General features: G+C 43.7%; 1 protein-coding gene across 12 annotated transcripts in view; it reads right to left on the bottom strand.

Moving 5' to 3' along the window:
* DPF3 (double PHD fingers 3) overlaps window positions 1–10912 on the bottom strand; it is a 288571-nt gene that overhangs the window by 156634 nt on the left and 121025 nt on the right. For all 12 annotated transcript variants that reach the window (XR_002097710.1, XR_002097709.1, XR_002097708.1 and 9 more), the window contains exon 3: window positions 5532–5639. Coding sequence is in view for 4 of the 12 variants with exons in the window: in XM_019519128.1 (XP_019374673.1) it covers window positions 5532–5639 (108 nt within the window). In the remaining 8 variants the exon portion in view is untranslated. The remainder of the gene's footprint in view (window positions 1–5531; window positions 5640–10912) is intronic.

Genomic DNA, 10912 nt, shown 5'->3' with positions numbered 1-10912 from the left:
GTTTCAGCTCTCAGGTGTTACCAGTAACACAGATAAGAAAAGCTGAGAAAGATGGTTTTGTGATTATGGAATAGGGTCAGGCCTCAAGAGATCTGGGTTCTATTCTTAGTTTTGAGCTCAATATCTGGGTCTGCCAGAGGCATCCAATATGACCTCGGTCAAACCACTGACTAGCCATGCGACTCCCTTTTCCATTTGGGTGAAAAAAAAATGCATTCTTTCTTTCTTTCTTGTTTGTCATGTCTTTTTCAATTAGAAGCTATTATTTGGGTTCTCAGCATCTACCAGAACAGGCCCTTAAATCTTGGTTGAGTTTCTAGTGCATAAATAATAATATAAATAATTAAACCATCTTTTGAAAATATGATTTTTGAATGTGGCACTGTCCTGTTAAGCATGCCTATTTTTAAGAGGCACTGAGCTCCTGACCTGATGGCACAATCTCTTTCCAAAAGGAAATCAATACCTTGCAGAACCAGGTAACATAGAAGGCTTGGAAAGAACATTATAGCTTTCAAATACAGATGCTGAGGCATTCATATGCACAGCAAGATGCACAGGTGCATATCATGCATGCCTTATTAAAATGTGTTAGACTTTTGTCCCAAATGAGAGCTAAAACCTTGGCAGCCATCCCTGGCTTCCCTACTTTCTGTTAGGTCAATATAAGCAACTGAAAACACAGACTACTCCATACCATCAAATTTATACTATACTTCCCAACAGCAAGAAGAGCAATGAGATGGCAAGAAAACTTTTCAATAATGCTCTTCAGAATCATAAAATTATTGAAAATTAGGGTTGGAAGGGACTTCAGGAGGTCACCTAGTCCAACACCCTGCTCAAAGCAGGACCATCCTCAACTGAGGGGGAAGGGCTCTCATCTCTTCTGGGGGGATTACAGGGAGCATATTTCAAACCCTGCTTCCTGGTGAGAAAAATTTTCCTAATATCTAACCTAAACTTCCCATGTGGCAACTTGAGACCATTGCTCCTTTTTCTGTCATCTGCCACAATGGGGAACAGTCTAGCTCTTCTTTCCAACCACCCTTCAGGCAGTTGAAGGCTGCTACTAACCTCCCCCCTCCCTTACTTTTCTCTTCTCCAGACTAAATAAGCCCAATTCCCTCAGCTTCTCCTCATGAGTCATATGCCTCAACCCCCTAACCATTTTCACTGCCCTCTGCAGGACTCTCTCCAATTTGTCTACATCCTTTCTGTAGTGGGGCGGGGGAGCAAAACTGGACACTGTACTCCAGATGTGGCCTCACCAGTGCTGAATAGAGGGGAATAATCACTTCCCTCGATCTGCTGGCAATACTCCTACTAATGCAGCCCAGTATGCTTTCAACATTTTCCTCTCTCATTTTACTGCTTAAAAGCCACGTGTATATATACCCTGATTCCTTGACTATATGCACCCAGTCCACTTACACTGCTGCAAACCTCTAGTGTAGTTCCATGAACTCCAGTGGAGTCACTCCACATTTCCATCATTGTGAAGAAGTGAAGAACTTAGCATCTGAACATTAGGATGTAATATGTTAGTATTTTAACAGCCCCCATTCATTACTGTCAGGGGGTAGGAGCAGAGTACCCCCCAAAGCCTCTTGATTCTCACCTGCCATGACTTGGATCTTAATAGAAATAGGGAGGAAGGGGGTGATATTTGAGAGAGTACCCGCGGGAAGTACCACACTGGATCGGGTATAATGCAGGTGCTTTTATTCAGCTCTTTTCTCTTCTGTTATTTACAGGAACCCCCTTTGGAGGAGGAAGCAGTCCGACAGACCGATCTCGGCCCACCTCCCTCCCCCACAAGTCTCCGGGCTGAACCCGGTCCACTAATACAATCGGTAAGTACTGCACAAAATCCTGGTATCTGCCGCTAATTATCTCATTAGCAGCTTATTACAGCCGCAGCCTGCGTCTTTTTCCAGCAGCCAGCGTGCAGGCTCCGCGGCGCTCCCATGGTTGGGGCTTGCCTTCTCGACCCTCAGTGTCTCTCTCTACTTGGGATGGGTTCTGGCTTCCCCGGACTCTTTAGGGGTCTGGGCAGGGGTCGTCCCTCCCCGCTGTCTTTTCAGATCGGTGTAGACTCCCCGATCCTTAATGCCGACTGCAGCTCCAGCCCACGGTGCAGCTCCACTTCTCCCCGCACTCATCAAAATGCAGCTCAATTACCCGGGCAGTCTTCCATCTCGTATCTGACCTGTCTTCTGGAGTCCCAACCTCACGGCTCTCTCCGGTATCCCAAGTCAGAATCCTTTTCCACTTTTCCTCTCCTGGGGTCTCAATTAACCCTGAGCTTGTCCTCTTGTGCCCAAAAGCAATTTCTCCTTTACCTTCTCACCCTCTTATCCTTCGGGTCCAGGCCTCATTGGTTCTCTGTGAGCGGGGCCCACCCCCATGGTGTAATTGTCTTCAGCTGCCCCTGTTCCTTTAGTAACAGGGTCTCAATCGGGGCCCTGTTACAATTTTCATGATGAAAACATGACTGCCCTTAAGCCATAAGACTTGGAAAGGTATGAAAAGTACCATTGAAAGATGGAGTCCAGAACAAGTGAAATAAAATGTCAAAAATTATTTGTGTATATTCACAACTGTTTGGAAATACAAACTAATAATGGTGACTGTGCTGTCATTCACTGAACTTACCGTGAATGAATTTATGTAGTACTTTATGTCTGGTACAGGCCTGTGACAACATGGCTCAGTTTTCATATTTAGTGTTAACATGAAAATTGTTATGTTGTTGATCATATGATTTTACTAGAGCAATTTGTGCACCCACATGCCATTACAATGACCATACAAGAAGTGGGTCCAAGGGTTGCTGTAGAAACAGCAACTGAGAATTTATATCACAATGTAAAAACAGTACCTGTTGTTAATGAAAACATTTCACAAACAAAATTTCAGAAGCAGTGCACCAGACACAAAGAGCATCATTAATTGCAAAATGTTCACACTAATATGAAAGCAGAAACTGACATAAGGAAAATACCTTAATACATTTGCCTTTTGCACTAAAAGGCATTTATGTTGCAATATGCTCATTTTATTCATTAAGCTGTTGCATTATCAAACAGAATACTCTCATGGGCTGAGACATGGTTATATATTTTATTATTTATAGATGAAAGGTGTCATCCAGGGCAAAAGTATGTTATTTTAATTACATTATTATCATTACAGGATTTATTATATATCTGAACTCTTGTCCAATTAGCTACACAATAGTTTGATTCTAATTACTGTCCAGCTGGCCAATGCCTGTGATTAATTCCAATGAAATTCCTAGGCCTCAACTCTTCAGCAAACTATGTAAAAAGTCTGGGTGCTGTGTTAACTTTCTGTCTGGTCTTTATAAGCAGCTGCCCAAAAGCCTTGCTACAAGCCAGTCCTAGGACACATACAATTTGAATGCTAGATTGTAAATTCTTTGGCATAGGCACTTCTTATGTGTTTGTAGAAAAGGTAAAAATCAAAGGTTCTACCAGAAAAAGTAATAAAACACAACAAAAAGAAATGTAAGGCCCAACTAGAATTAGATACTTGACAATAGAGGTTCTTGCTGGTACATCCTGTAGGCACTCATGTATAAACCAATCTACCAACTTCTATAGAGAAATCAATTACATGCACATTATGATACCCAAGCTACTGCTGACAACAGATATAAGCCACGCCTGGAGTCCAAACCTGGCTAGGATGAAGCCATGAAATTCAGCTCACACCCAGTAGATGTATAACTGGTATACTACATATGTATCATCTTTCTCTGGATCTTTCTTTTATCTATCATCTGCCTTTCTCTTGGCAATCTTAAACTACAACAATACTTTCCACATGTTCACATTGTTTTGCTGAACGTAACATGGCAGACAGAGGTTATAAGGGACACAGACAGTCTAACAGGAATGATATGCCCAGTATTAGGCTGTAATAGTAACCTCCAAGAGATGTATGCCTTTTACTGCCCATTGGAGCAGGAAGTAGCTAACCCTTCTCAGGGCATATACCAGGTGATATTATTTGGTAATATAACTGGCAGCAGAGCTGATCATTGGATATAAACTGGCTAAGAAACAGGTCTTAATGGCAAAGCAGTGTAACTTTTATTGATTTGACATTCTGTGGAAATGCAAGAAAGCAGTAAGTGACACTCCTGGGCTGCAAGAAGGCTGTATATAGCATTTAGAGGAGCCTGGGCTGAGATTATTTTATACCTTTGTGCCAACAGACTTTTCTGGCTGCACACTCACATACACTGGACCCACACAGACCCTTTCTGCCCTGTAGCATGAGAGTTGCACCAGTATGGGCATGACAAAGGACTATAAGACACTACTCCACCATTTACACCTAAGCTGTAACATTACCTTATGGCAGAATTTGATGCAAGGGCTTCCAGGGACATTGCTTCCTCTCTTTCCCACCAGTGTACCTCTACTGACTTCAACAGAATTACTTCTCATTTACACCAGTTTTTACAGGAACAGCCCATTGCTTTTGACTTTGTGATTTTATGCTAGTGCCTTCCTTTTATCCAGCTAATTGGTAGTGTCTGCTACATCACAGGGAGATAGAGCTAAAATCTGGTGCCATTGCAGTCAGCAAGAACCATGCCTCTAAAATCCCTGAAACCAAGACTTTGTTCTGTATCTTTTCTTTCACTAAGTCACTACAAAGAAACCGGTTCCCAAGGTTTGGTGCTCATATCTCAGTCCCAGACACCATCTGCTGTCAAACGGGGGGGGGGGGGGAAAAGGGGCTATGTTCAGCTGGGAATGCATGTGTTCCCTCTTCTTCATAAATATATGACCCTAAAGACAGTGAGCCTTTATTACTATCTGCAGCAAGAAACACACCACACTATGCTCTACCTGACACAGCTGCAGTTCTTCCACATCTGTTTTACAATAACTCATTCAGCATCCAGAATCCCTGTTTCATATTAGCTTAGTGACGAGGAAGAGCACAGGGGCAATGAGAGCAAAAATAAACGGGAGTGAAACGCATATTCACACGTCCTATGGTTTATTCTTCCCAACGATCATTGTAATTTAATTTATGTTGTGGTAGCACATACAGAGCCCTAGCCTCATTGTGTTAGTAATTATACAAACTTAGCAGTGCATGATTCCACACACACAACAGCAGCCTTGCCTCTTCCTAGCAAGGACTTAACAGCACCACTATAGTGATGCTTCAGATTGCTAACACCTACAAGTGCTAACTGCTGCCCACTTGTCCTTCTATAACATTATGAATGGAAGACAAGATTAATGGGCAGAGGTTGATGCAGCTCCTGTTCATTTCAATAGGAGTTGTACCCATTTACATCAAGGGAAAATTTGGCATGAATGCATTTTTTTTAAGTCAAATAAGATGCAACGGACATGAGCAAATTTCCCAAAGGAAAGGAAGAAGGTGGGCAGACAGGCAGAGGCCTAAATGCCAGTGCTGCGTGCGCACTAGACTTCAGCTGATCCACGACACAGAGAGAGAAACAAACAAATGCCTACCAGGCTTAATTTCCAGCAGCTTCAGCCTGGAATCCTCTGGAGGGTGTAGGCGTCTCTTTTTGCGCCAGCAGCGAGCAGGATACGTGTACAGCTGACCCGGAGCCAGGCCTGAAGGGTTAAAAGCAAAAAATAATCAGTCCTGTCTGGGTTTGCAAATCCCCACTCTTCTCTCTGGCATCTTTGCTTTTTCCATTCCCACTACCCCCATCTGTGGAGCTCAATCCTGCATTGTGCAAAGCAGCTCCGGCAACCAAAGGCAATAAGCACTCCGGCTGCTACTCAGCACCTTCTGGAATCAGGCTGACAGAAAATCCACATCTCACAAAAATGCTTCACCCTGTGCAGTTGTTCACTGTAACCAGAGCTGCATGGAAATAATTTGCAATCTCTCCAGGATAAATGGAATTTCATTCTCTCCAAAGTGGCTCAGGGGCAAATACAACCTTCTCCTCCACCCTGGGTACAGAGGCCCCTTTGGGAGAGAAAGGATGCACAAAGCACAGGAAACTGGTACAAGAGTAGAGGGGGCAGTTCAGGGAGCATATTGTCCCCTGAGTAGGACTGAGCCTAGGTCTCTGGGATTTGGCCCAATGGGGCATGAGAAGGCACTGACAAGGCCAGGAATTTCCTCCTGCTCTGTCCCCAGGTCTCTGCCCAGTATTCATTCTGGCTTCTGAGGGTGGCTGGAAGCCACAGGGCTCTGGATTTTGGTTAACAACAGATTATTTTCTGCCCTTATTCGCTGTCCCACACACAAACTTCTCATGAGTGAAGAGATCTAGCAGCAACATTTAAACCACGGCAATCACACCTGGCTGCTTCCTGCCTGTATCTCTGCTGCCCTGACTCTCATGCCATACAGCCCTTAGGAAACACTCAAGCTACACTTTGCTTTGTTCCTCCTTCACAACATAGACGGGCATCACCAGTATATCAGAACTACTGAATATCTAGCACCCAGTGCTGAGAAGCATCTTCAACTCCCATTGAGGCCAGTGACAAATAAAAGCACCCAGCACCTAGAAGAGTCAGGCCTGTAAAAAGAGAACCCTTCCCAATGCCCCCTCCTCTCTCCTCCCCTCCCAACACTGATTCTGGATTTGTTCTTTGTTCCTCCTGCTGTTGCTGTGGCAACATGGAGGGGCTACAGGGTAATGTCACAGTCCCCAGCCTTGCTGTCCTTCGGAGCAAGGTAAAAGGAAATGTTTCATCCAAAACAATATAAAAGATAGGACACAGGTGGCTTTAGCATCTTAGCCACAAATGGTGACCATGAGGAGCTTGACAATATGAAGCCCGTGTCAATAATGCATAACATCATGAATGTATGGAGATGCCTGGGGAGTGGCAGGACATGAACCAGCCTCACACACTCAGGAATGTTTACCAGGCCAGAAATAAAATCAACTCCCCAAACCAGATCATGATGTCAAAAAAAACCCTGATATCCTGCTTACTTGTAAAAAAAACAAATTACCCACCCAAAGGAAGGGGCAAATCAAATGTTGCAAGTATGGCCTCAACTTTCGGTCTGAAATATCTTAAGTGCCCAAGAACATAGGTCCAAGTCCCCAACAGGCTTATCCCACTCCTCTGGCTCTTGAGTGCACCAGGTAATTTACTGCATGGCTGCAGGGTGTAAGAGGTTCCTGTCTGCCCTGCATAGATATTAAGCATCCCTTGATACTGTCTGTAAAAATGGAGACTGACTCTGGTGGCCCTAGCAACAATTTCCCTTCCCTGCTGGGCAGCGTGACAGTTGTTACAGCCTACCCCATAAAATGATGCATTTCAGTGACACTGCTAGTCTGTAGGTGGCTTTTAAATATAACAACCTTATGAATACATAACACTTATACATCGCTTGATACAAATGTTCAAGATGGTGTGCAAACATTAACCAATATAAACAACTGCTATTATTGTGGTGCAAATTGTGTCTTGCTCTGACTTTGGTCACTGAAGGGAAGGAGCAGCATGCAAGGAGCCTCACCCTTCCACAGATGTACCCTGTGCAAGAGTCATTCGCAGCTTAGCACTATGCAGGATTGCTCTCACATACACCAGAATGAGCAGGAAGAGTTCAGGCTCCTTGCCCTGGCCCCCTGAGATGTGTCATGTGGCTGAAACAAGGAACAGAACACCTGGACCTTGGTCCACTGTACTGCTTTTGTTATTTTCTTTCAGTGAGACCTGAAAAGCTCCAATGCAATTCTTTTGCATTCTCTCACACATCGGCAATTCTAGGCTCCAGCCAACGATGGTGAAGCACAAACAACCAACATGCGGAAAGCCCAACTAAAAGCAATGCAGGAATGCCTCTTCTCTGGGAATCACCAGCCCAATCCCAACACCAGGTAGACTCCAGCAGGCCTCCAAATGGACCCTCTCTGATTCTCTTAAGGTGAGTCCTCTACTAGCGGACACTTACAAAGCCTTCTCAGCAGCCAGCCACTAAACTTGGAACAAAACACAACCTTTTATTTGTATCAAATAAACAAATGTAATACAACCTGCATGGAAAAGAATGTTCCCTCTCCCTCTTCCCATGTGTTAATGTGGAAGTGAGGTACAGGAGAATGGCCTCCCAACAGCCTTCCCCATGCCCATGGTAGCATGTGTACACTTCTTGCTCTCCTTAGTCTTTGCACTCTCGTGCCTTATAGGGCAACCACAGAAGGTTCCAACCATTTGCTTACAGAGGAAATAGCAGGACTTACAGTGAGTTATGTTGTTTATCTCATTAGCGGAGGAGAGTCATAACTCAAAGCTTGTGTGAAAGGCTGGGGAACGAGGGGAAAAAGGGGGAGTTATGTGCAGCATGGTGTGAAATTAACCCTGCGCTGTTTGTCATGAGAGGCAGCCTTCGAATTCCTTTAAGAAAGAGAACTGTAAGAAAACAAGTTTATGCACTAGGATCCTGACTCTACTCCCTCTATTAAACCTTGAACTTGTGAAAAGAGGTTCTTTATCTTTTCTTTTTTCTTGCCCAAACAGTCCTTCAGGGTATGGACAGAGAAAAGTAAATACAACAGAAGCACATAAAAACTGAACATCTGCCTAGCTGGTGGAGAATTTTCATTGGGTTCAGGAGTACACTGTGTGGCTTGAAAACACCTACACTTATACTACTATGTCCCATCACAACAGAGCTACAAGAGATGAATGACTCAGAGATGCCCAAAGGGGTACAAAATGAGATAAAAGAAATTAAGCAGCCAAATGGTTATGAGGGGGAAAAGGGCTACTTCTTTTTCTCTAAATTATTTTAATTTAAAATAAAAAGGTCTCTGACTTGGTAGCTGATGCAGACATAGGGTGCTTGATCTGTTTTACATTCTTGTTAAAGCGTGCCCTACCTTTTAACTGGTCCTCACCACAGCCCAGCAAGAAAAGGAACGGTTGTTGTCCCCATTTTACAGATTCACAAACTAAAGGGGTGACTGGGGCCAAAGCATAAATAAGACAGCTAGGTTTGCCTATGATAGCACAGTAAGTAACAGAGCTGGGAAACAGACCCAGATCTCCTGGATCTTATTCATGTGTGAAACACTAGCCAGCAATTCCTCCCATAAACACAGATGTCTTTGTATGTCCTGTATAAGACTTGCCTGGTAGCATATGCCTGGTAGGTCCTCCCAGAACATGGTTTGTATATCTACTGAATGACTACCTGCTTATGACTGAGTTCAAATGGATAAAGATAGCAGCACCTCACTCATAACCAGATGCTGCAAGAACAGAAATTCCTTGAGTAAATTTATTTGCAAAAAGAAGGGGAAAAATGTTAGTTTTGCCAAAGAATAAACCCTCTGGAATAGGGAATTCCCAGATGAAACAAAAACCAACTGTGCCCATGAGAGATCCTTTGAGACTTCTTGTAAATGAAGGTTTAATTCTAGTCTCAAGCCATGTGACTATGTTGTGACACCCCACATTCTCCCAGCACTTCCAAGAGCACAAGAGATTCCTTAGTATTTATTCAAAACTACTGGCTAGTGATGCTCTGCATTGTTAAAGCAGTTATTGAATCCTACACCAGGAATGGCAGTGTTCTTCATGTCAGTAGTGGGTGATGTGATACCCTATAGATAGATCCCCTTACTCTCTTCACAGGGGTTTTGTAAGGTTTGACTAGTTAGGGCCCAATCCTACTCTAACTGCTAGTATGCATGATGGGTACACAGTGCAAGAAACCTTGCATTGTTAAAAGGCCAATGAAAATCCTGGTCTTTCCACCTGACAGCGTGAAAGGAGTACTTTCTCAGTAGGTCTCTGGGAGAAGCCATACCTCAGAGAGGTCAGTCACAGTATCCCACACCTCTGGAATGGGTGATGGAGACTGCTGATATCCATTTATAAGGACACAATGTGTGAGTCTGCACACAGACATACGAGTTCCATGAAGACCCTCAGCCAACCCCAACACATTTTCCCTGTGCTATACTGGGGGAAAAATAACTTGGCAGAGATCAATGTGTGTCAGACAACCTATCCTCCCAACAAATAAAGGGCCTTTACTCTGCCAGAATTCCCATTGATTTCACTGGGAATTTTGTCTAAGTGAGACCCTCAGGGTTTGAGCCAGCCGCCTCCACAGGATTTCAAGCTGCATCACAAACATTAACGTGTTAGATCCTGATCCATGGGCTGCTGAAATAATGCATCTTTCCATTGACTTCAATGCACTTTCAATCAGGCCTTTAGTCCTCAACATTTATGTGAAGATACAGCTATCATCTTCTTTGTACAAATGGGGAAACTGAGACACAGGCTGTCTTCACAACAGGAACTGCTGCTGTTGCTGCTGCTTTAGCTATGGCAGCCACACTACCATGGTGGGTCTCCCTAGTGTTAACACAGTTCTGGCAGCAGCAAGATACTGCTGCTCCCCCAAACATCAGAAGCTCTGCTGCCAGAGCTGTACACATGTTGGGGGTTCAGCATCAGCTACAGAGTGTGATCTAGCCAACAGAGCTCTTCTGCAAAACACTCTGGTAAAGACAGATAACCAAGACAGAACTGAAACTAGGACTGAGATTTGTATCCTGACCCCCTACTCCAATCAGTGGAACAATGTAAATTTTAAAAATAATATCTCTTCAATGTTATATTTCCTATTGAACAATAAAGCTCTTCCTTCTCAATATCCCAGCAGTAATAGAAGAAACTGTCTCCACCTCTTATAAGAATATTTCCAGTGCTCTCTAGAGTAGAGGTTCTTCTGTTTTTCCATGCACTCAAATCAATAGGAATAAAATAGATATGATGATGCAGCTTTAGAATCTTTCACATCAAACAATCACATCTATTGATAGAGAGAAAGAATAATTAGGATCCACTCTCTGTAGTTACCAAGGGGAATCCCCTCAGGCAGGGAG

The sequence above is a fragment of the Gavialis gangeticus genome, unplaced genomic scaffold, assembly GCF_001723915.1.
Source record: "Gavialis gangeticus isolate Ggan-Ray unplaced genomic scaffold, GavGan_comp1, whole genome shotgun sequence".
NCBI lineage: Eukaryota > Metazoa > Chordata > Crocodylia > Gavialidae > Gavialis > Gavialis gangeticus.
This window is presented reverse-complemented; position numbering and strand designations above follow the sequence as displayed.